Source organism: Nanorana parkeri, unplaced genomic scaffold (assembly GCF_000935625.1).
Source record: "Nanorana parkeri isolate BGI_ZX_2015 unplaced genomic scaffold, ASM93562v1 scaffold445, whole genome shotgun sequence".
NCBI lineage: Eukaryota > Metazoa > Chordata > Amphibia > Anura > Dicroglossidae > Nanorana > Nanorana parkeri.
The window spans coordinates 479,326-502,370 of NW_017306713.1; the positions used below are offsets into that span (position 1 = coordinate 479,326).

The 23,045-nt window shown below is 40.3% G+C and overlaps 1 protein-coding gene across 1 annotated transcript in view; it reads left to right on the forward strand.

Annotated features, from left to right (window-relative positions):
• Positions 1-23,045, forward strand: part of REV3L (REV3 like, DNA directed polymerase zeta catalytic subunit) — a 153,319-nt gene that overhangs the window by 91,394 nt on the left and 38,880 nt on the right. The window contains exons 11-17 of the mRNA XM_018560288.1: positions 1,630-1,758; positions 7,109-7,343; positions 11,292-11,425; positions 13,460-17,654; positions 19,825-20,698; positions 21,267-21,279; positions 22,626-22,738. Coding sequence (XP_018415790.1) covers positions 1,630-1,758; positions 7,109-7,343; positions 11,292-11,425; positions 13,460-17,654; positions 19,825-20,698; positions 21,267-21,279; positions 22,626-22,738 — 5,693 coding nt within the window. The remainder of the gene's footprint in view (positions 1-1,629; positions 1,759-7,108; positions 7,344-11,291; positions 11,426-13,459; positions 17,655-19,824; positions 20,699-21,266; positions 21,280-22,625; positions 22,739-23,045) is intronic.

Sequence of the window (23,045 nt, forward strand, 5' to 3'; positions counted from 1 at the left end):
GGGTCATTAGGTGCCGCCCAGCTTCCTGATTGGTTAGGAAGCCTAGCAACAAGTGAAGCCTGCTTCCTAGTCAGTCAGGAAGCCGGGTCATAACTCACCGCCCGGCTTCCTGATTGGAAAGGCAGCCGACTCCATGCTCCCTCGGCACTGCCGGTCAGAGGGAGATCTCCCTCTGACTGGAAGTTCCGGTATCGGAGGTAAGTATCGGAGCATTTTGTATTTGAGTACACACTCAAAAATACTTGGTATCGACACTGATACTAGTATGGGTGCATCCCTTCCAGCTGCACACTAACACTCAGGTAATCCTTTGACTTCCAGGTGGTAGCTAAAAAAAATGATGCTTCATATCTGCTACAAAGTCCAGTCCAGCGATGGTTATGCGGGGATCTCGCTGCAGCACTTACAGAAAAGGAGCATTTCTGGAGGTGCCCTGCAATAGACTTTTTTTTTTGCTTTTTGGCCAAGGAAGAAATCTTAAGACCTGACTGTATGATCTTTGGAGGCAGAGCTCTGCAAAAGCACAGCCTCAGTCTGTCATTCCATCCTTATTGGCCAACCTGAAAAGAAAAATGAATTGCCTTTTTTTTTTTTTAAAGCATGTTTGTGTCGCATTTTTTTTTCTCTCTATGCAGTTGCGTGCTGAAGGCCAGTTTTCCACATATTTTACAGGCTTTCTACTTGGCCAGCTCTCTATTTCCAGCTACACTGTGGAAAGAACATCTGTTCATCTAGTGGGCGTTTTATGGCTTTATCGATCTAATTTCCACATGCAGTGCATTGAGTACAAGAAGGGTTGTTTATCACTTTTCAGTTCAATGTTTTTTTTTATATTATCCATTGTCCTTATACAGTTTTAGTAGTGGAGTGATAGCAGAAAACTTATATATTTTCTTCTTTGCATTTATTTTTATACATTTATAGTTTTCGAGGGAAGGCAAAGAAGATGGTTAGGAAACACGTGGAGCAATTCATAAAGCTATAACTGTTTTCTGCCACAATAATTTACAGCAACTAATACTACTTGCTGTATAATTGTTAAGAAAATAACACATGTGCAATAGCTTTGTAAACTAACTCTAGTGATATAAAAAGATTTACAGTAACCTCTCAGGTTTACAACAACATTATAAATACAGTTAGATTAAATGTGCTTGAAGGATAACCTCTGGACTAGTGGCAAAATAATTTTTAGGTTGTGAGATCCTAAAAAATTTAACATGTGCCTGCTCTTCCTCCATGTTGCTCTTATGGCCCCATTCCCAGTGCTAGCAGTGTTTGCTGTAGGACCAATGATTCAGATCCGGATAAAGATAGGTATGTTCCTGTATAGGTTAAATTAGTTTTAATAATATTAGTTCGGAGCTATTGAAGTGAAAATTTGAAATGGGTTAGGGGGGAAAAAATACTTCTATTTCCCAAGATGCATATGGAAGGTGTTAGCAGCTTGTTACCGGGCAGTACCAGGGATCCCTTTTAAACCAACGATTACGGTACATGTTTTGCTAGGGAACAAAAAAAAATGGCATGTAATGTTTTAAATTAGTTCACCTTGGAATCCTAAACAGGGTATTTATATTGCTTTAACCCATCACAATTTATGAATTTTATTGTCTCTTCTTTTAACAGAATCTGAACTATGTGAAGATGAGGGTCATGCAGATGCTGTCATTGACGAAGAAGCCATTTTAAATATTATGGAAACAAGTCAAAGCTTCCAACCTGTGTCTCAGAGGCTGAGCCAATCTCCAGTTTTTTGTAAGTCATTTTCTGGTCTAACATCAGTAGTTTATCCAACTTGATTGAAATGACTTTATGTTTAAATTGTTTGGTTTGCCAAGTGGCCATATTTGTTGTTTCATGGGCAGATGTTTGATGGATAATAATTGAGTGCATGGTTTGTAGTAGTGGCAGATGTATGACTAAATCTGATATAGTTCCAGGTACCCATTGCAAGGGCCATACACTAAATTTATTAGGACCTTGGTTCTCAACTGTTGGGTCGTGACCCAAAAGTGGGTCCCGACCCTGTGTTCAGTGGGTTGCTGCATGCCTTCCACTTTTCTAGGTGAGAGGCTCCTCTAAATGTCAGCTTGAGGTGGGATGGGGCTATGGCCGTGAGGGAGCTCCATCCATACGTGCATTGCTTGCAGCTCCCTCACATGTCCTATAGAGGTGCCTGTACCGGAGTGACTTCACATTCTGGCTCCCAGCACCTCTACAGGGCACGCAAAGGAGATGTACAAGCAATGCACATGTGGATGGAGCTCCATCACAACACAGCAGCCCACACTGGACCCTAGGCTGAAGATCCACTCCAGCTCTCGTAAGGTATGGAGACTGGGTGGACCTTTACAAAAAAGAAAATAAATTTGGAGTGTGTGTGAGGTTGTGTCTGTGGTTGTGTGGTCGTTTTTGTTTTTTAAGGAATCGTTCACACTAGTACAGTACGTTAATTGCATAGTACCGTGTGATTAAAGCACTGTATCACGCAATCGCACCTACCGTGCATTCTGGTGTGGGAGGTCTGTTGTATTGCCATTCATTTGAATGATACCCCAAACGCACCTCCCAACCACAGTTCATAAGCCCTCACCGGAATGCGCAGTACCCTAAGGCCATGCATTCCATTGCAGTGCGACTTGGGTTGCGACTTAATGACCAAGGACAAATGTGGGTCCTGAGGTTACACAAGTTGAGAACCACTGTAATAGGACATTTTGCCGAAAGACTGTACAATAATACCTATATTAATGGTCATATATAAACTTGATCACAGGAATTGGGGATCATTTTTATATGCGATAGGATTGTTGTTTAACTGTAGAGTTGGCTTCTCATAGGGAAAGAGATTGCCAAGCTTTCAAACCACTACAATTGTTTTGGTAGAAGTACCACAAAATATTACAGGGTATTGACCAGATTTTATTTGATAATGGCATTTGTATGTTCTGACATAGGATGACATCTCATAAGATCAAAACTTGGAGAGTTGGAAGGGAAATTGTCATAGCACATAATGAAGTGTTCTTAAAAATTTACTCTTTTCTTCGCTGTCCTTTGCTAAATACTGTGTGTACCACAGACAGACCTGTTGCCTGTTCTAAGAACATCCCATTAGAGGCTACGATACCGTGTTCTGTTATGCCAGTTAGTTTACATTTCTATTGGTGTGGTACTATAACTTTGCTGTTGACAGTTTGTATTCTGTGCTGAAAAACCTTTATTCATCTCTCAGCCCCTGGCTTTATTAGCATGAGTGTGAGATATAGGTCTTGATGGCAAAATCCCGGGAATCACTTGTTATTGATTTCCTGTACTCTCCAAGGTTTGCAAGACACTGTGACCACCCAGGAGCTTTGAAAAATTTGTGGCCATCATTGCTAAATGGTATCTAACACTTTGCCGTTATGCTGGGAAATGATTTGCGTGAGGGAAGAGATTTATTGTTTTTTGCCTGCTGGGTCATGAAAAGCCTCAGACAGGCTATACAGATAAGCTTTTGTAAAAGCTTTAGAAATGGCAGTGATGCGCTTGGGGAGATGCTTTCTGGTGATTGATGGCTGTGAGATCAGAACTTTCTTTAGCTCTCCTTTGAGAGGCCCTGGCTCCTAGTCACAGTGTGCCCTTCTACTTATTTGTTTTAAATCTATAACAAATGCTCCTCTGTAACACTATTTTTCAATGGCAAGTGTATGCATCAGTGATTGAATCTCTGCAGGTTTGAGATGATGAGGTTAACACTTTATCTACCACCATCAGTTCAGCATTCAGTTATTGCAGTATTTCTTAAATCTTGGTCATCTGCCAGTTTCTGTCTGTCATATACAGTCGCTTGGTTTTTTTTGTTTTTTTTAAGGTAAAACGACATTCATAATGATCACCAGTTTTTATTGTGTGCATAGAAGAATGAGCATTGACCTAACCTAGTGTTCCAAGTAAGAGAAGAGGTTCTTATCCTCAAAACAGGTGACTCACAATGGAGAAGGTGGAAGAATGGCTACCATTCTTCTCCCAACCATGCATATGTTGTAACTGGGATGCTAGAAAATAGACCCAGGGGTTAGGAGCCGATAAACCAGGCTGTTCCTTAGGATGTTGTTCAGCTTCCAGCTGTTTTTTTGTAATACTACAGGCTCTGGTATTTGCGGTTACATTTATTTGTGAATTTCCTCAAGCCTCTACAATTGTTACATTGTATCTGTTACTAAGATGTATTTCCTCTGATCCTCAGCTCCATTTAATGGCCATAATGTGTTATTTTCCCAATTCACTTTGTTCTTTTTTTTTTACTACTTCCCATAATATTTAAAGAACATTCAAGAAGAGAAAATAGCCTAAGAACATTTGATTTTGCCCCCTTCTAGCAACAGCTGGTATTTTTTACACAAGAAGGTGCATGCAGTTTCAGTTGGGCAATGCCACAGCAGTGACATATGTCAACTATCAGGGATGAACCGGAAGTCTCGCAACTCAAAGAGAAACCATGCAGATTCTGGCCCGAACAGAACTTCACGTTTCAGCCCTGTCTGCTCTTCATACTTCAGGTGGAAAAACTGGCAGGTGGATTTCCTCAATTATCAACGCCTGCACTCTGGGGAATGGTCTCTTCATCCAGAGATGTTTCAAAACCTCGGTCACAGGTGGGGAATACCAGAGGTGGACCTCTTGACTTCCAGATTTAACAATGAACTAAGCAAGTTTGTCTTCAAATCAAGGTATACTCCAACTGTGGCAGTGGATGCTCTGGTCACTTGATGGGATCAGTGTAACCTGATCTTTGCCTTTCCTCTTATAGATCCTTCCTCGTCTGCTTGACAGAATCAAAACAGAGAGCATTCTGCCAATACTCATTGCACTCAACTGGCCCAGGCGAGTGTGGTATTCAGACTCCCGGCAGACTCTCTATGGGCTCTCCCAGATCACTTGGATTGTTTATCCCAAGTACCGGTTTACCACACTCCTTAACGGTCATGATTTTAATGGCATGACTGAAGCCCAGGTCCTTTAGAGATTGGGTCCTATCTGATTCCGTTATACCACCATTTCTAAAGGTTAGAAAATCTACCTCTTGCAAGGTCCATCATCGCACTTTGAACTCGTATTTTCCATGGTGCAAGGGAATGCCATCCCAGGACATACTTTGTGGGACGTAAGCTGACCCTTTTCCAGTCTGGATCGACATTTGGCCTTTAGTTGTATCAAAGGTCAGATCTCTGCTCTCAATTTTTTTTTCATTCCTTGATGAAAGCCTTTGTACAGGGTGTTGCTCAAATAGGTCCACCTTTTGACTTTGTGGATTAGCAGCCTGGTTCTGTCAGCTCTTCAAATACCGCCCTTTGAACCTTTTGAAGATATTTCTATGTCAACTCTCACAAGGTTGCATTTTTCGTTGCCATCACCTCATTTCTGAGGGTAGTGGCATTGTCTTGCAAAAAAAAATAAAACATTTAGTGGGGTGCTACTTGGTCACAGTTTTCTCAAGGCCTCTTTCTCCATAAAGTGGCTTCTTTCTTTTTACTCCAACTAGGACCTTGAACTTCTATCTCTCTCTGTGCTCCACTAGTATGCCATCAGAGGAGATATATATTACATTTTTCTAATTATATATATTTTTTCTTTCCATTTGCAAGGCTTCCCATCTGGTCTTCTGTTCACAAGTTCAGGCCTCCTCTGATGACAGCTTTGTTGATGCCTGCTAGCAATTGTTTTTGGTGTTGCCCCCTCCACAGCTTTGGAATGTCCCAGCTGTCTCAGAATCCTCCTGACCCGGTGTCCCCCAATGATTAAGAAACAGGATATATGACGTGAAATCCTTTTCTTGGAGTTCATTAAGGGAAACGGGTCCCACCCTTCTGTCTTATCCACTTTTACTACTGCATTTGCACAAAACCAAAGCATAATGGGAGTGGGAGGGATTATACTGACTGACTAAGAACTTTTGTTGCCAGTCTCCAATCTCCTTTAGGCAGCATTATACTCTAGTTGTCCGTTGACCATGTATCCCCTAATGAACTCCTTTCCCTGCAGATCCCACCTCTAGTCATAATGTGACCTCTAGAAGGAATGTGACCCGTTAGGTTCCATAGGGGTTTATGATGAACCTCCCAGCAACCAGCCAACACTAAAATATTTTGTGTAGACTTTAGATTTAAATATACAGTTTATCAGCAAATTGTCAGTTTCTTCTTTTTAGGTTAAAGAGTAACTTTACCCATATCTTTAAAATAACAATAAAGGCACCTTTAGAAATGTTTAGTAATGACTATCTACAAACATATACTTCTAGATTGCAGGCTTTTTATTTTTTTTTGTCTACCTTTTTATTTTTTTATTCTTCCCCAGTTTTCTTACCGACAGTGGCCATTTTAACTAAGGGCAAGTCACTGGATCTCCCTTTACTTCCCGGAACTCTGGCATATGTGACTAGGGCATGTGACATCATCTCAGGGCAAGAAAATGCATTTCCCTGACATTTAATGAGATTATAAGTGCTAGTTCCCATCAATGCACTGCTGATGTAACCTTCCCAGGATGCAATGCTTGGACACAATTACATAATTTGTGCTAAAGTGGAAAAAAAGAAATTGTAAATAAAAACAATATGTTTGTTTAGCTAATGAATGTAAGATGATTTCATATCAGCATGCAGAGCTATGCTGATTTATTTTATTTTTTTTAGTCAAAGGGGGCTAATGTCCTATTTTTTTTTTTTTTTAAAGAAAAGAAATGCTGCTAAAAAAAAGTGTAAGCACCTCTGAATAGCCTGGTACTTGGCCATAGCAGGCAGATTGTTTTAGTGCTGCTGCAGGTATCTGCACACACCTCCTAGGTGTGTAGATTTTATACCAAGAGCATTTACTTATTTTTTTATCAGCATAGTCTCTTTCACTAACCCTTTTGTTACCAGACACATTTTTCCAGATATTTTGTACCAATGTTAAAATGCATGTTTTAAGCCTAAAGATTACTTAAAATCCCCAAAAAGTTATACATTTTCTACAGAGACCCTATAGAATTTAAAGGAGACAGTTGAAATGTTTTATTTCACATTCCTGAGACAAGGCAGTCTGCTGCAAAACAGAAGTTCTGCAGAGCATGAGAACAGATAAAGATTTAAAAGGAAGAGCAGCAAAGATGCTTGCTGGCCTAGAAGATGATGGCTATCAGATGAACTTGTCCAAGTGCTTATCTCAAAATAGTTTCTCCTCAAGGTGCAATACAATGCAGAACAGTGATGATGAGGAAAATGAGCCCCAGGTGGAAAAGGAGGAGATGGAACTTAGCATATTAATGTCTCAAAGATGGGACAGCAACTTGGAAGAACATGATGCTAAGAGAAAGTATGTATGCAACTAGAAAAGCAAATGTAACTGATCAATATAAACCTGACTGCATGCCTTTATGAATGTAAGCCACCATACTGTGTCCTGTAAATGTAGAAATCTGCTATACTGTGTTTTTCAAAGTGTTTGCAATTTGTACTCTTGGCATTCAAGTTAGAACATCTCTAGTATTTCAGATATTCTCAATGCTAATTTTGCATATGACAATGTCATGGCTCCAGTAGGTGTCATTGTGCAATTGTCTACCTAAAACTGAAAAATAGAGGAGAACTGCAAGTAGATTATATTTTTACCGATGACAGACACTGTTTATTACAGCATATCCAGAGGAGATTAGTATACAGAGCTCTGCTTGAACTACTGTATGAAGCTCGGCACCAAAGAGGTAGATTCCAGTGAGAGGGCTCCAAGATAGCAGATAAGTACACTCTGCTGTGTCAACGTCATTCTTGCTATAGAGCGAAGGAGACTGCGACATGTTTCAAAATGGGCACTGCCGGCATGCCTGTGATTAGTTAGAGGTAAATATTGTCTTAAGAACATTTTAAAGATGGTTTTGAGCAATACTCTTATTAAGTAAGTTAAGATATTTAATTAGATTTGACCTACTTAATTGGCCTCTCGATGGGAAATATACCAACCGAATGGAATCAATGCACCTGTTGGGGCTCAGTCACACCAGATGTCATGTGTTCACACAATGTGTGCAATACAGATGTTTGAAAAGCTCAGTTTAAATTGGCTTAAATGGCAAAATGAAGGTCTACTTAAAAACGCAGCAGAATTTGTACTGCAATGCAACACTTTAAGGGGTATGGGCAATCATGGATTTCTTGTATGCATTTTGCCTATGCTGAAAAGAGGTTGCAAAATGTATGTCAGCATATGTGGTGTGAACTAGGCCTCAAGGTACTACATTTCAGAGGTTTTTCTTGTAATGGGCATGTTAAAGTACAGAAATCAGTTTTCTTTTCATTTTAGTGCAGCTTTAATCAATTAGAGGAGTATTTATATCCCCAACCGCTAATCCCAAACTTAATGGGGTAAGTGTACTTGCCCTTAGTGGGCGCTGTTTTCTTCCAGCATCCATGAAAAGCCACATACCTATCTGTACAGACTTTCCATTGGAATGAATGAAGACGTAAGCACATTGTGCATTGTAGGAGCAGAACAGGCCGCACAGTAAATGTTTCAGAGAAGTTAAGCAGATAAGTATGTGGCTTGTCAGGGAATTAGGGTGGGGTGGGTTTGGGCATTGGGGGCCTTCAACAGATAAATTCATTAAAAGTGCATGTACCCCAATAATTGATACATATGTTGTTTCCTTTAAAGGGCCAGGACACCATAAATAGATATTTTAGTTACAGGTATGATCTGGTTTACTGAGTCATTTTCTGCCTTCTTGAATGTCTTGGATCTTGCTACAGTGAGATCTCCCTGCCATACCTTCCAGATTTGTTCCATTTCTACCTGGGAGTTTTGGATGTCCCACCCACTTTTGCTTGTTCAAGCACCTCCTGTCGTATTCTCAATTATATAAAAATATAATCCAATGTGAGCTGCTTATAATGGTAGCAGCAAGTGTGCAGTCTAAGCAACATGTGCACCGATATCTCACAGTTAGAGTTCCCCAGAAATGCACCAGCGAGGATATTGTTCCACCCCAATCTTCTAATTTTTTGGGTTGCATTGGTATTTTTAATACAACTAAACAAACCATAGCAAGAGCAACAATTAAATGACAATTATGGGCAGACACTCATCCCCATAATTTAGAGCCGACGACTCTATTGATCGAGAGATCAAGAACATAGCGATCACACACCACCAATCGCTCAGTTCCCGATCATCTCCCTGCAGAGGGCGGTGACTGTCATTCACCCCTCACAGCAGGGATTTCCTCCTCCCCTCTCTGTTCCTCCAGCACTAACTGGAGGGACGGATGGGGGGGGGCACAGATAGGCAGAGCTAGCTGTCAATCAGTCAGCGAAGTGGATCCTGACAACATTGTTGGGATCTGTCCTAGCTGCAGTGCGGCTCTGTGCTGTCAGCATTTAGTGGGTAATAGGTATGTCCTCCTGTGAGAACTATGGCAAAAAGGTATGTCCTCCTAAAGAGAACTTTTGCCTCTTAGCCCAAGCTACATTGCCTTTCCGCCTTGCATTTGCAGCATGTGTGATTCTAGGCACGAGTGGCGTTCTCGGCTCACACGCCACAACGTCTCCGCTGCTGCTCGCAGTGTGTCTAGTAATACAGCCCATGTGCAGCCCATGTGTACCAACAGTTTCTATGCATTACTGTGTGACTGATGGGCTTTTAACTTGTGGTCCTGCCATTTGGCCTAACCTCTGCCCCTTAAGTGTTTACCAAGGTGCTGGTCACAGTACTAGCCTTAAGCTGGCCAAACATTATGCAAATTGTGGGCCCTTTTTGCTATCGTTCCCTGTTGGGGGTGATGTACAGTCAAGTAAACAGGATTTTTGTCTGACCTGTAAAACATATTTTGGAATACAACATAGGACACAGGACCCTACCCGCTGGTTTGGTTTCTGTGATCCAGTATTGTACTGCTTGCTACAAAACTGAAGAAGGCTGGGAGTTGGAGGGGCTACACTGGGCTAGAAATCCAGGCTATTAGTAGTGTGTTTGTAAAAAAAAATACATATATTCCTACTTTAGAGAAGACTTGAAATCTAGTTCTTTTTAGTCACTCATCAGTAGCTGAAGACACAGCTATGGTTCTGGTTTAAAGTAGCTAGAAAGAAATCTGTAATTCTTCAAAACATTGTCATCGGATGCTGCAAACCTGTGATAGGTATAAAATACAATCTAAAAGTGTGTCTAAACCCAAAAACAAAACAAAAAATCCTTATTTGTTGTGGCTGCATTTTTCAGGCTTCCTTTCTTTTATTTTCATCTGGTGATCCTGCAAGAAATGCATTTACTGCCCTTGATCGACAACACTTACCATACTGTATCTGTGGAAGAGCAGTGTTGTCACCCAAGGGCAGCAATTCCAAACTCTCCACTTAACACTCCACTTCTTAAAGGGTATCTATCATCAAAACCCAAAAATCTAAATTAATTTCTATATTAAACTTCCTTACATTGTTTCCCACCATATCCATCTAGAAGTTTGTAAACTTTTTTTTATTGAAGATGCCCATAGGATGTATTTCCTCAGTCACTCAACCCTGCGAATATGCGTTTCCTTTTGTCACCACTCTAAGTCTGCTGTTTGAAATTCAAACAATGTAACATTATCACTTGCTGGAAGCAATGCATAATGGGGTATGTAGTATTGAGAAAACAAGATTGTATCTAATCAAGCAGCAGGGGGGAGAGACTCAAAGCACACTAGGATTTCAGGAAGTTGTTAAAAGTGATAGGCAACACCGTACATAAAAGGGATTTTTTCAAGTAAACCTTGATTGCATAAAAACAACTCCTAATATGTATTCCTATTTTAGTGCTGATGTTATAACTAGATAGTATACGCTGTGACTTTAGAATTCCTTTATCAAGGGTAGGTTTTTTTGTTGCCCATAGAGAGCTTGGAATGATGCTAACTGATAAATGTACAAAACCGGTAGAGGGAACACAGGAATTTATCGACTTACAAGATGACTGGCAGGATTAATGAGTATTTGCACTGTAATAACTGTAATATAAAATAAAACTTTCAATGATATGTTTACTAGTCCAAAAGGGTGCAAAAAATAATAGTTAATTGTGATGGTTTACATTCTTCATATGACCATATGTTGACATAACTACCTGTGTAAGATCAAGTGCCCATTAGTGATATGTCATACACAACTTCAGTAGTGCATGATACATTTTGGATGGTATATTTCTCATTTAATTTAATCTAAAGCAGTGCCTATGGTTTCCAAGTCTGCTATCTGAGTGATCTATACTTTCCTTTTTTATTCTCTTTTGTAGTCTTGTTAAGAACGCTGATGGCAGTTCATCTGAAGAAGACTCCTCAGACAGTGAAATGGAGTGGAATAGTAACAAGCTGCTTCTAGCAAATCTTGCAATACCTCAGTTAGATGGCACAGCAGATGAGAACAGTGGTGGGTAGAATTTTATTACGTATTACGTTTTTCTTTTCCTAAAAATGTTTTATCTAGGCAATGATGGAAGTATATTAATTTGCATCTCTAGGTAATATTTCTACCTACAACTTAAACAATTTTATTCTCAAATCAGATCTCAAGGAGTAATTCATAGGAATCTCCGACCGTTTGAAGAAAGGTGTATTGATAAATCAGATGGCAGGCGGAGCATATCACAAATGTATCATATTCTAGTGTCCCAGGCAAGCCCACGGGTCCCTTATTACATCAGTGATTGGGAGAGAGAACTGGGTCATCCTATTTCTGAAATTGATTGGGATAAATCTTTTTTTTAATGACTTTTAAGAGTTGTATAGCAAGTCAGAACGAGGAAAAAAATTATAAAATCTTTACAAGATTTTTTAAGTAAAATGTATCCATCTGCATCAGATAAATGTTGGAGATGTAGGAGCGGAGTAGGGACCATGTTACATATTTGGTGGTCATGCCCAGAACGTAAACCATACTGGCAATCGATCTTTGGAATGAGGAGGCAACTGAAGGGGGTAGACTGGCCTGAGATTCCTGGGATCAATTAAATCACACAAGAAAGGTCTAACAGCTCACTTGATGGCAGCAGGTAGAGCAATGATCCCTAGATATTGGAGATCAGAATAGATACCTGTATAATAGAAGATTGATTGTTTTATTGTTTGTAATTGAATTTGTTTCTTTGTAATTTGTATAAAATAATACAAATTTATTAGGGAGGAAAATTTGCCTCTTAAAGTGTACCTTTTACATCAAGGTTTGAATGTGCAGGGCAGTGTCCATTTTGCAAACATAGTTAATACTCTAATGTGCTGGCATGCAGAAATTATTTGAACGTACATTGTACTTATTCCTGTATAATATTTTGGGGGTTTAGTGTATTTTTTTTGTTTGCTTAGTCCCCAAATTCACATCGGCATATGCATAATGCAGGCTGCTAATATTTCTATAGTCAGACCCTATCTTGTAATGGCTGGAAATAAAACTTTGCGTTGCACTGCGTTGGGGCGGGTGCAGATAGTCCTACATACTTGCCATTCAAGTTCATTCCAATGGAGTCTTTCAAAAATACAGTGTCACTGCAATATTCGCAGGCACATGAAGTCCTTAAAGTGTAGTTCCACTTTTGCAAGTTTAATTGACGAAAACCTATTTGTTTGTAATGTGTTCCTTTTCACACTGCATATCTTAAATAATTTTTAAAGTTATAATTTTTACCTTTTACACATCTCTTTGGTGAAAGCCTTTGTGCAGATTCCAAGCGACTCTGAGCAGTTTAAGTGAAATTAGACGGTCAAACTGAAGGACAGACTGAGCTGCTTATTATTAACATGCAATGCTTCTAAGTCTTTAACCCTTTGTTAGTACAGACAGTTTTCATATCTAGTTTACAACTGAAAATTAAATCTGCCACTACAGTACAGACAGGGTTAATTAGAGTAAACATAACTTCCCACCGCCCTCTCCTTAACATTACATAGGAGGAAGCAAGGTAGAATTTTTAAGGACTTAAAATGTATGCAGCATTTTTTCCCCCTGAGTTATGCCAAGTGAATGGGGACATATCACAAATATAAAATAGGTTTTATCCCAGTTTGGCTGCAAACAGGGGAAATACACTCTAAAATGTTGACCGATATTCGGCTAAGTTAAAATCCGTATGGAACGCATTTCCTGTTGCTCTCTTTTTACCAGCTGATGTAGGTGCATTGTCATTGGAAAAAAGCAGAAGTGAAAATCTCCATAGAGTGACACACACCTCTAAGTTTCCTGTAACCTAGAAATCTTCATCTACATACATCCTATAGTTCCTCTATAGGGCCACATAAGCAAACTTGTGAAATTTCCAGATTAAAGCAAACTGCTTTTTTAAGCACTTCTCGATCAGAACAATCTATAGTGTTGATATTAATGTAGAGATTATGAATTTGCTTTTTAATGTTTAACCTGCTAATAGTGTTTTTTAATCTAACAATTTTTTTTTTTTCATTTCAATTTTAGACAACGCATTAAATAATGAAAGTACTCTAACCCACTCTTCTGTCATTGCAAAGAGTAAGTTGTCAATTAAACCCTCCATCTTTCACAAAGATGCTGCTTCATTGGAACCACAGTCTTCTGCCAAAACTGCATTCCAGTGTCAGCAAACAAGTGCCCTTTCTTCTCATCATTTGCTGAAAAAAGAGGGTTTAATAGAAGAGCTTACCCAGTCACCTGTGGAAAAGGGAGCTGAACTTTCTGTCCATTCATTAACAAATGATAGCACTTACAGTCTGAAATATCCAGCACCTTTTAACAAAACAGCTCATTCAGAAATTCTTCATAAAGAGGGAGACATAAATGACATCGTCTCTATTTCAGCCATTGACAAGAATGTCTATGAGGATGGCATCTCCTCGATGAATAGACATCTGCAGTGCAGGAAATTCACCAGCATTAGAAAAGATAAAGATGCCTCTTTCTTGCATATGAACCGGCACAACACTGATGGAACGTTAGATAGAACCCCACGAAGTTATACAGAATTGAGCAATAGCAAAGCTAAAAGGACTTCAGACTCCAGTGACAAATGTAACATTGCCCCAAACAGTGTCATTCATGCAGCCTTAAATGAAAGTTGTGGCGACCGCAATCCATGTGTTGATGGTAGTAGAATCACAGCTCACCCTGTGGATAATGATATTAATGAAGGAAGCCTTAATAAAATAAAGATACGATATGAAGAATTTCAGGAACACAAAGCAGAAGTTACCAGTGTTAACCAGCAGGTGAACCATTACAAGTTTTTTCCCAGCGTTGTCTTATCTAACTGTTTGAACCGACCACAGAAGGCTACACCAACGGCTTGCGGGCTTAAGCAGCCTAAAAAGCATTCACGGTTAAAACTGACTAAAAAATTAAAGGCTACAGTAAATAAAAAAACTGCAGATATAAAGAGGGAAGGGGACCACCAAGAATGTATAGTGCACGACAGACAAACTGATCTCAGTCTAGAACAACATACAGCTGAAAATGAAAACGTGGACTGCTTAGATTCTCAGAGCACTTCAAATTTAAGTAACATTGAATTGGAAAAAGACAGCACTTATACCCCAGGTAATGCTTGTAGCAAAAGCCCTCCTGATGTTGACAGGGTACCATCTTGTGACATGGCTGTCATAATGGATGGTGGTACACTTCAAGGGGATACTTGTGAAGTGAGTAGCTATCAATGTCCTTTTGAGGAGGGGAATGGCAATTCGGACCCCTCTTTAGCACTTTATGGTAATAAATACACTTTAAGAACAAAACGGAAAGTCAATTCTGAAAGTGAAGATGGGGATTCGAACATGGCAGCAAATGGTTCTAAAGCTAATCTACCTCAACCCACTGAAGCCAATGAATGTGATGTGACCTCTCAAAAATCACGCAAGCGCAGAAAGGTTTCTAAATTACCACCAGTTATTATAAAGTATATAATTATCAACCGGTTTAAAGGCAGGAAAAATATGAAAGTTAAATTACAAAAAATAGATCCCTGTGAACAGCAAGTAACACTAACAGATGATAAAATTAAATTGTATAGTACGATGGCACCTTTAAAATATTTCTGGCCAAAAGTGCCAGACTCTCCTGCAACCAAATACCCGATATTTCCAAGCACACCAAAGAAAAACAATAAAAGAAAAACTAAGCCAAAATCTGGCAAGAAGAAGACTGGGAGAGTTCCAAAGAGTGAGAGTAATGTTCTTAAGCAATCCCTACCTCTGAGGAAAAAGAGACATCGTAATTTCCTTATGCCTCCAATGCCATCATATATTGATGACGCAAAGGATTGTGATACAGAGTACAAGGATGTCATGTCAAAACTTGGCTTTGTTACAGAACGAAGTTCAAGCCCAATAAATATGTCTCCTCCACGTTGTTGGTCACCTTCAGATCCACGAGCTGAAGAAATAATAGCAAGTCAGGTTGAAGAGACGCCTCTCTTTAAAAGTTATCCATCAAGTAGTGGTAAGAAAGAAAATGTTTCTTCCAGAAAAAGACCACGTAAACAGCAAACAAACAGGTCTAGAAAAAAGCTAGCAATAAGCTCTCAAGGAGCCAAACAAGGAAATAAAGTAAACCACACTGAGTTGGGCAAAGATGGAAAAAGGCATATAGGGAAACCCAGGCAGAAAAAAAGTGAAAAGGCTCCAAGAAAACACACAAAAATTAAAGATTTGGACAAAAGAGGAAAACCTGAAACTGTGTCATTAGCGTATGAGGTACAAGAGCAACCAGTAACCCCTATAGATGAAGATGCTAAACCAAACTATTCTTTTCAGCCATCTGACATGTCCCTGTCTGGATTTTCTACTGGACATGTCCACTCAACACAGGTGTTATCTTGCAACACACAGGCAGACTCACCTGAAAAACCCTTGCTCATTGGCTCATCTATGTCTACTCTTTCTCAGAGTTCTTTAGTTCAAAAGGAGTCCAAGTCTGTATCAGTGCCTCTGCTGCCAAATGCAAACACAGAGCCATTCAAGCTAAATACGTTGGGGTCACAAATCCCTAACATATTTCAAGTAAAGGAGTCAAATGCAACTCCAAAATCGTTTATTCGCACATCTCAGGTAATACAGAGTGCACAGTTCATTCTGAATTGTTCTCCTTTTGTTCAAGAAGATCCAACAGAAGTGCAGAAAAGGCTTTTAGCTTCTGTGGGAAAATTGCGGGACACCCAAAATGTTCCAGACTCTATGCCTTTTGAGAAGTTGCAGTCAAAGCTTTTACCTTGCACAATGAATAGCCAACAACACCTTACAGGTTTACAAGACTCAGCTAAGCAGAGTGATGCAAGTTGTTCCTCAGAAAGTCCGTTTTCAAAAAGTTCTTTGGTGAACTCATTAAGAAGTCCTATAAAAATGTCTTCTTGGGAAGAAAAAGGAGACTTGTTTGATGGAACAGAATTCACTCCTCAGAAGCTGAGCCAGAATTGTTTACCGAATATTTTTTCTGGAACTAAAATGCTACAGAATTCTACCAAGGCGAGTTCTTCACAAGGAATCCTGGATGTACATTCTGGAATTGCTGTTTTGAAGGAATTACTCCACAAAAAGCAACAGAAGGTTCAAAGAACCCCAGAAGGATCCCATAGTAAGCCTAAAAGTAGTCTGCCAAATCAAACAGAATCAAAGTGCACAAATACGAAATCTCAGTGCGCAACGCCTAACAAGAAGCCAAGGACCCCACGAAACACAAAACCAAAAGCAAAGAAGAATTTGAAAAATGACTTGGTTAAACATAAGAGTGACCAGCAAATGAAAAGTTCAACTTCTGATGGGAGTCCAGGAATCTTTTCTGACCCAGATTTCGAAAGCTGCTACTCTCTTGAGGACAGTTTATCTCCTGATAATGCCTACAACTTTGATATCAATTCTGTAGGACTTTGCAGTTCATATACAGGCAGTCAGTTTGTTTCAGCAGATCAAAATTTGCCACAAAAGTTTCTGAGTGACCCTGTACCTAGCCAGACTGTAGATCAAGACTCTGTAAAACAGGAAAACCAAGAAACCGAGGAGAAAAATGTCCGCTTGATGGACCGGAAAGTGCTAATCAGACCTAGCTCTCTTGGTCCAGACTTGTTTGAAAAATCTTCTGTGAACATAAAAACGAGTCTCCCCTTTAGCCACCGGAAGAATGGATTTCTTACCCAGAAATTTCACAGCACATCTTCAACAGATGTGTTGGGTACATTTGCCCAGCAGTCAGAAACTCTGTATACTAACAAACGTAAAATAAGTAAGCCAGGACTACTGAAAGAGGCCTCATTCATTGCCCCTCGGTCTGAATGGGTTCATACAGAAATGCATACTCAAACTAAAGAGTCAACATCTGATCCTTGTAGTCACTCTAACTCTAATTCTTCTTTTACTGGACTTGCTTCCTCACCTGAAACTGATTTTATTGATGGTGACTTAGACTTGTTTCTTGCAAGACACAGTGATGGGCTTACTCCAACTCCTTATAGTTCACCAAGATCTATTTGTTCTCCATCTCAATCAAAGAATGGAAGTGCTACACCTCGACCTGTTCATATTTTAAAGCCTCTGATGTCCCCACCCAGCCGTGAAGAAATAATGGCAACCCTACTTGATCATGATCTCATGGAAACCGTTTACCAAGAACCTTTTTTCAGCAATCCTTCTGATGCACCAGAGAAGCCAAGGTAAGCCTTTAGGCATAGATATTAAATCAAAATAAAATCATTACATGCTTACATCACATTTCAAAAGAAGAAAATGTTCTCAATAAAGGGCCATATATGGTGGTCATTAATGTGTACATGAGATTAGACTTTTGTCAGCTGGTTTTACCTGGATTGGACATTGAGTTTTATTTTAATGGATCCTTAAATGTTTGTACTTTGGTGTTTTCCAAAGATGAAATCTAAAAGCACTGCATGATGTTACAGTTGTTTTGGGCTACCCCCACACTGCAAGGGTTAAAGGAGAGCCATGAGGTGAGTGAAAATCACTCAACCTCCTAGTTCGAGCTGGCGTGTGCCAATAAAACTGTCAGACGTCGGCTCTATTGATCGGAGAATGAGCAAACATACTGTCGCTCGCTCACTTCACGATCATCTCCCTGCAGAGAACAGTGACTGTCAGTCACTGCTCCCCGCAGGGATTCCCCCCCCTCCCCGCTCCAATCATCCAGCATTGACTGGATGAACAGAAGGGGGCGGGTACAGCTGGCCCTGCCTCCAGATAGGCAGAGCCAGCTGTCACTCTCACCTAGATGGGTGGATCTCGACATCATTGTCGGGATCCGTCCCGGCTGCGGCACTCTCAGTATACCGTGGGCTATAGCTCGTAATATACTGAGCTTTGAGTCACGGGAGGATGCTAGTATATGTCCTCTCGTGACCCTTAAAGGAAATATGGGGAAAGACACTTGCCCCATAGTTCTCTATAAGTGTTTATTTTTGTCTAGGGTCTAAAATAACATGTATACCCGAACCTCAGTCCCGTCTGGTTGCAAGACCAGTGCCTGCAGCTTACCCCCTTCCGCTCCTGCAATGGAATGTCCCTTGACATCCTCAGATCCAATACACTGTATTGGATGTGATGACTCATGGGTTCTTAGACCGCCAAAGCGAAGGGAAAGAGAGGCTGCAGGGAATGATCTAGCAGCCAGATGGGACCAAGATTTTGGCGAGAATGTATCTATGTTCTGTTCTGCCAGGAGTTCTTCTTTAAGTACATCCCTAGTTAATACTAGTACTAGTATTAGTACTGCACTCAAATGACTATCAGAATAAAAATTATGTTTTTATCATTTGCTTTAGAACTTTCAGGCCTAAAGTCCAGTTTAACTAAAAAATATTTATACTGGAGACTTCTTGTATTACTGTATATAATTAAGTGTTAGATTGTCATATGCAAGTCCAAATATACTGTTTACTATTTTAACCAGTTGCCGTCCGCCCGTTGTAAAAAAAACGGACGGACGGCACTGCAGCATTGGCGGGTTGCCTAGCGGGCGCGCTCGGGCAGAAAATACCCAACCAATGCAAACACCCGTTGCCGGGTGTTTCACATATAGACGATCGCCCCCTCCTGACCCCTCACCTTCAATCCCGGGATCCGCTGCCCCATCTGCAGCCCAGGATCGGGTCGGGAGGGCGTCAGGAGGAAGAGGAAGGGAGATCAGCTCCTTGCTGACCTCCCTCCGGGCTGTGAATGCAGAGGTGATGTGTAATACATAACTTCCGCATTCACCTGTCAGTCATCTGGCTGCTATAGCCAGAGAAAAGAAGCTGATGAAGCAGATCTCTGCTTCATCAGCTTCTTTTGGGGTTCACAGGTGACATTAGGGGACTATTTCGGTATTTTTTCCTTAATATAGTAAAAAATAAAAAACCCCAGTGGTGAATGGATACCACCAAAAGAAAGCTCTATCTGTCCCCAAAAAATGATATAAAATTCATTTCAGCACAGCGTTGCATGACGGAATAAATGTCAGTCAAAGTACCGCAGCGCTGAATACTGAAAAATGGCCTGGGAAGGGGGTTTAACACCGCGGATGTCAACTGGTTAAACTATGGTTGCTTCAAGATTGGTGCATGTAGGTATACCACAAATGGACTGGAATTGCTTTCGGCAGCTGTAGGATTCTCATTGATGCTTACCAAACACTCCAGAGAAAAAAGCAGGGTAATTTTCCTGCATGTGTATAGAACAGAAGTTTGTTATGGTGAGACCATATTGCAGCACTAGACTTTTGTATGTTGAGCTTTATGTCAAGGCCATATTACAGTACTACAGCTTTTGAGTCTTTATTTCACAATATTTCTTACACCAAACATCCTAATTTTGAACGCTTTCTATGCACAGGGAGGTGGGAGGAAAAATGTTGACCGTCGAGACAAAATTAGCACACAATCTTCCTGAGTTTGAAGGCGACTTTTTAATGGAAGGTCTGAAGCTGTGGAAGACTGCTTTCTCTGCAATGACACAGAACCCTGGGCCAATTTCTCCCGGTCAAATGAACAGACAGGTCACTGAGCAAGAGCCGAACAAGACGAATCCTGATGGGGATAAAAAGTTGGTGATCATGCCATGTAAAAGTGCTCCTTCTCCTCAGAAGGTTCAGCTATGGCTTCAGGCCAAAGAGCTTTATGAGTCTTATAAGACGTCAGACAAAGCTTCGTTAAATGAAGCAAGAAGTGACAATAAGAATATAAAGATGGCTGCAGTACCTAGTGGTTGTAACAGCTTGCCTCCAAAGGAAATAAACATTTTTTTGGCACAGCCTGCTAGTTCAGAGGATCAACCTGTTGATGAAGAAAATGTAAAGATTCATATAGCTAGTCCTCCACCACCTCTTCATGCTTCTGATGGGGAGGAGGTAGAAGGGGGAATTGATTTCACTGCTGAAGAGGAAATTGAATCCACCAAAAGGACTAATGAAAATGAATTGTCTGATGGATGTATTTCGCCAAACTCCTCAACATTGGCACCTTGGCAAAATCTTGCTCCTGTAGATCATAAGCAGTCTCCTAGAGCTGATGATGACTGTGTAGATAATTATAATCCATCCTCACCAACTGAAAAATGTGAGCCAGAAGACAGTAAGAAGAGTCTGAGAACTTTCAAAAGTGGGGTCCATACCCCTTCTCCTTCTCTCTGTAAACAAAAGAAGCACAAATCTAAACATGCCTGCCTTCACAGTACACCAGTCATAGAAAGGAGGATCGCATTTCCCGATGTGATACCACTTACTCCTGTGACCACAGGTATGTTGCTATACATGATTGCTTAATAACATATTCCCCATGTGGCTGAAGCAGATCCGACTGCTGTTAGTACAAATAAGTATGTGAAATGCATGCCCTGTATTCTTTATATTTTAGACAATTTACACCAAGTGATCATCTGGTACTATTTTAATCTCGAATGAAAACCATAGTTTTATGGAAGAGATGTCCTATCATTTAGAGGAAGCTGCAATTCTTATTTATTAATTTCAGGTGTTTATATAGTGCCGACAATTTTTTTTACATTTTTTTTTTTTTTTAACGCAGCGCTTTTACATGCACATTCACATCAGTCCCTGCCTTCAAGGAGCTTACAATCTAAAGTCCCTATATCACACGCATACATACAGGGCCAATTTAGACAGGAGCCAATTAACATACCAGCAGCATGTCTTTGGAGTGTGGGAGGAAACCAGAGTATCTGGAGGAAACCCACTCAAGCACAGGGACAACATGCAAAGTCTTTTTGTAGATAGTGACCTGGCTGGGATTCGAACCAGGGACCCCCAGTGCTGCAAGGCAGAAGCGCTAGGTCAAAACATATTTTATAGATTGGCTTTATTGAATTTTAAACTAAACTTTATCATTGTGCTACACACTGTTCTTTGGGTGCTGCGTCTAAGAGTTCCGGCTCTCATACAGTGAAGGATCCTGACATTCACCCTTCCTTTCCTGTCCCCTTATCCATTCATGGACATAGGACAGTCATTAGCGGTAACTTATGTAATTTGTGGCTATTCCCCCCAAGAATTCCTGGAGTTCTGCTTTAAATGCTAATTGTCAGTGTTTTTTCTTTCCATTAGTTATTTTTAATTAACTTGCAGTGTGCATTTGAACATGCTAGAAAATTTGACTAGTCAATTCTCTAGCAGTTCCCCTCTGTCCTTGCACGTCATAGGTATTTTTGGGAGTGTCTAATTACTGTCTGTGCTAGCCAAGCTCCTACACCCTTCTCCTCATCTCCCTACTTAACCTATTATGTAGCAGCTGTTGGAGGAGTCACTAGAGTGACACCTCTGAATCCCCTGGGGCTGCTGACATCACGTCAAAGATGGTTAAAAGTGGAAAAATGCAATTGGTGGTTTGGCTAAGACACTATTGCTTGCCGTAAAGTAATAATTTTCACAAAATATTTAGTGTAAGTGGACCTTGGGTGCACTCACTGGAAGAAAATGCAGAAGCTACATTAGTCCTGTTTTCCTTTTTACTGTCGGATTCTCTCATGGAACAGCATTTTCAAGAAGCAGTGTTAAAATAAATGGTACTGCATCATTCTACATGGGCAGAATCCGCAGTCTTTTTCATTTTAACATGATCCAAAGTATACACTTTGCTGAGCACTTGTGGCTGTGGAAGGTCTTGGATTCATGCAGCCGAGCTGTCCTAGGCAGTGAGAACTGCTTGGTAATATTCCCACCTTTGTGTATGAGTATAAATAGTATAGATATAGCTGAAGGAATCCTATAGCAGTTTCTAAGATTTTGCATAATTTACATTTTCACTATTCCCTCTAATATATACAGCTGAAACTCGAATAATTAGAATATCTTGCAAAAGTAATTGCAGTAAGTGCTGCAAAAGGGGCCCAAACCAAGTACTGAGTACATATGCATGCTTGTACTTTTCAGAGGTCCGATATTGTTCTATGTACAATCCTTGTTTTATTGATTGCATGTAATAAATCTACTTTTTTGAGGTTGTGGATTTGGGGTTCTCGGGGTTTTCATGAGCTGTAAGCCATAATCATCACAATTATGACAAATCATGGCTTGAATTATCTTGCTTTGCATGTAATGAGTCTATCTCATATATTAGTTTCACCTTTTAAGTTGCATTAGTGAAATAAATGAACTTTGCACGATATTCTAATTATTTGAGTTTCACTTGTATATTGTCTTTTAATTTCTAAAGCACGTTCTCAAAAAATGAATCCGAGAAGAGGAGCAAACCCTGATAAGCTGCGGAGAGTACTACTAACCACTCAGATGAAGGTACGAGTTGACAACAGTTCACATACAGTTTTGTTGGGAATAACCAGTCATCTTCTCAGAAAACTTTAACACTTTTTGGCTACTCTGCTTTTGCTGTGGAGAGGCTAGGTCAGTGCAGTATCTTGAAACACACCCAACAGGGTGCCAACATCTTCAACGCGCTGCTGGGGGCCTTTTTGAAACTTCTGGCCTGCACAGGTTAGTACTCAATGGCCTAGGGGTAACCAATAGCATTGTTACTCTGCTGCAGGTCATGGCAGAGTAGTGGTGGTGAATCCCAGCATTTTGCTTTACTAGTAATACAGAT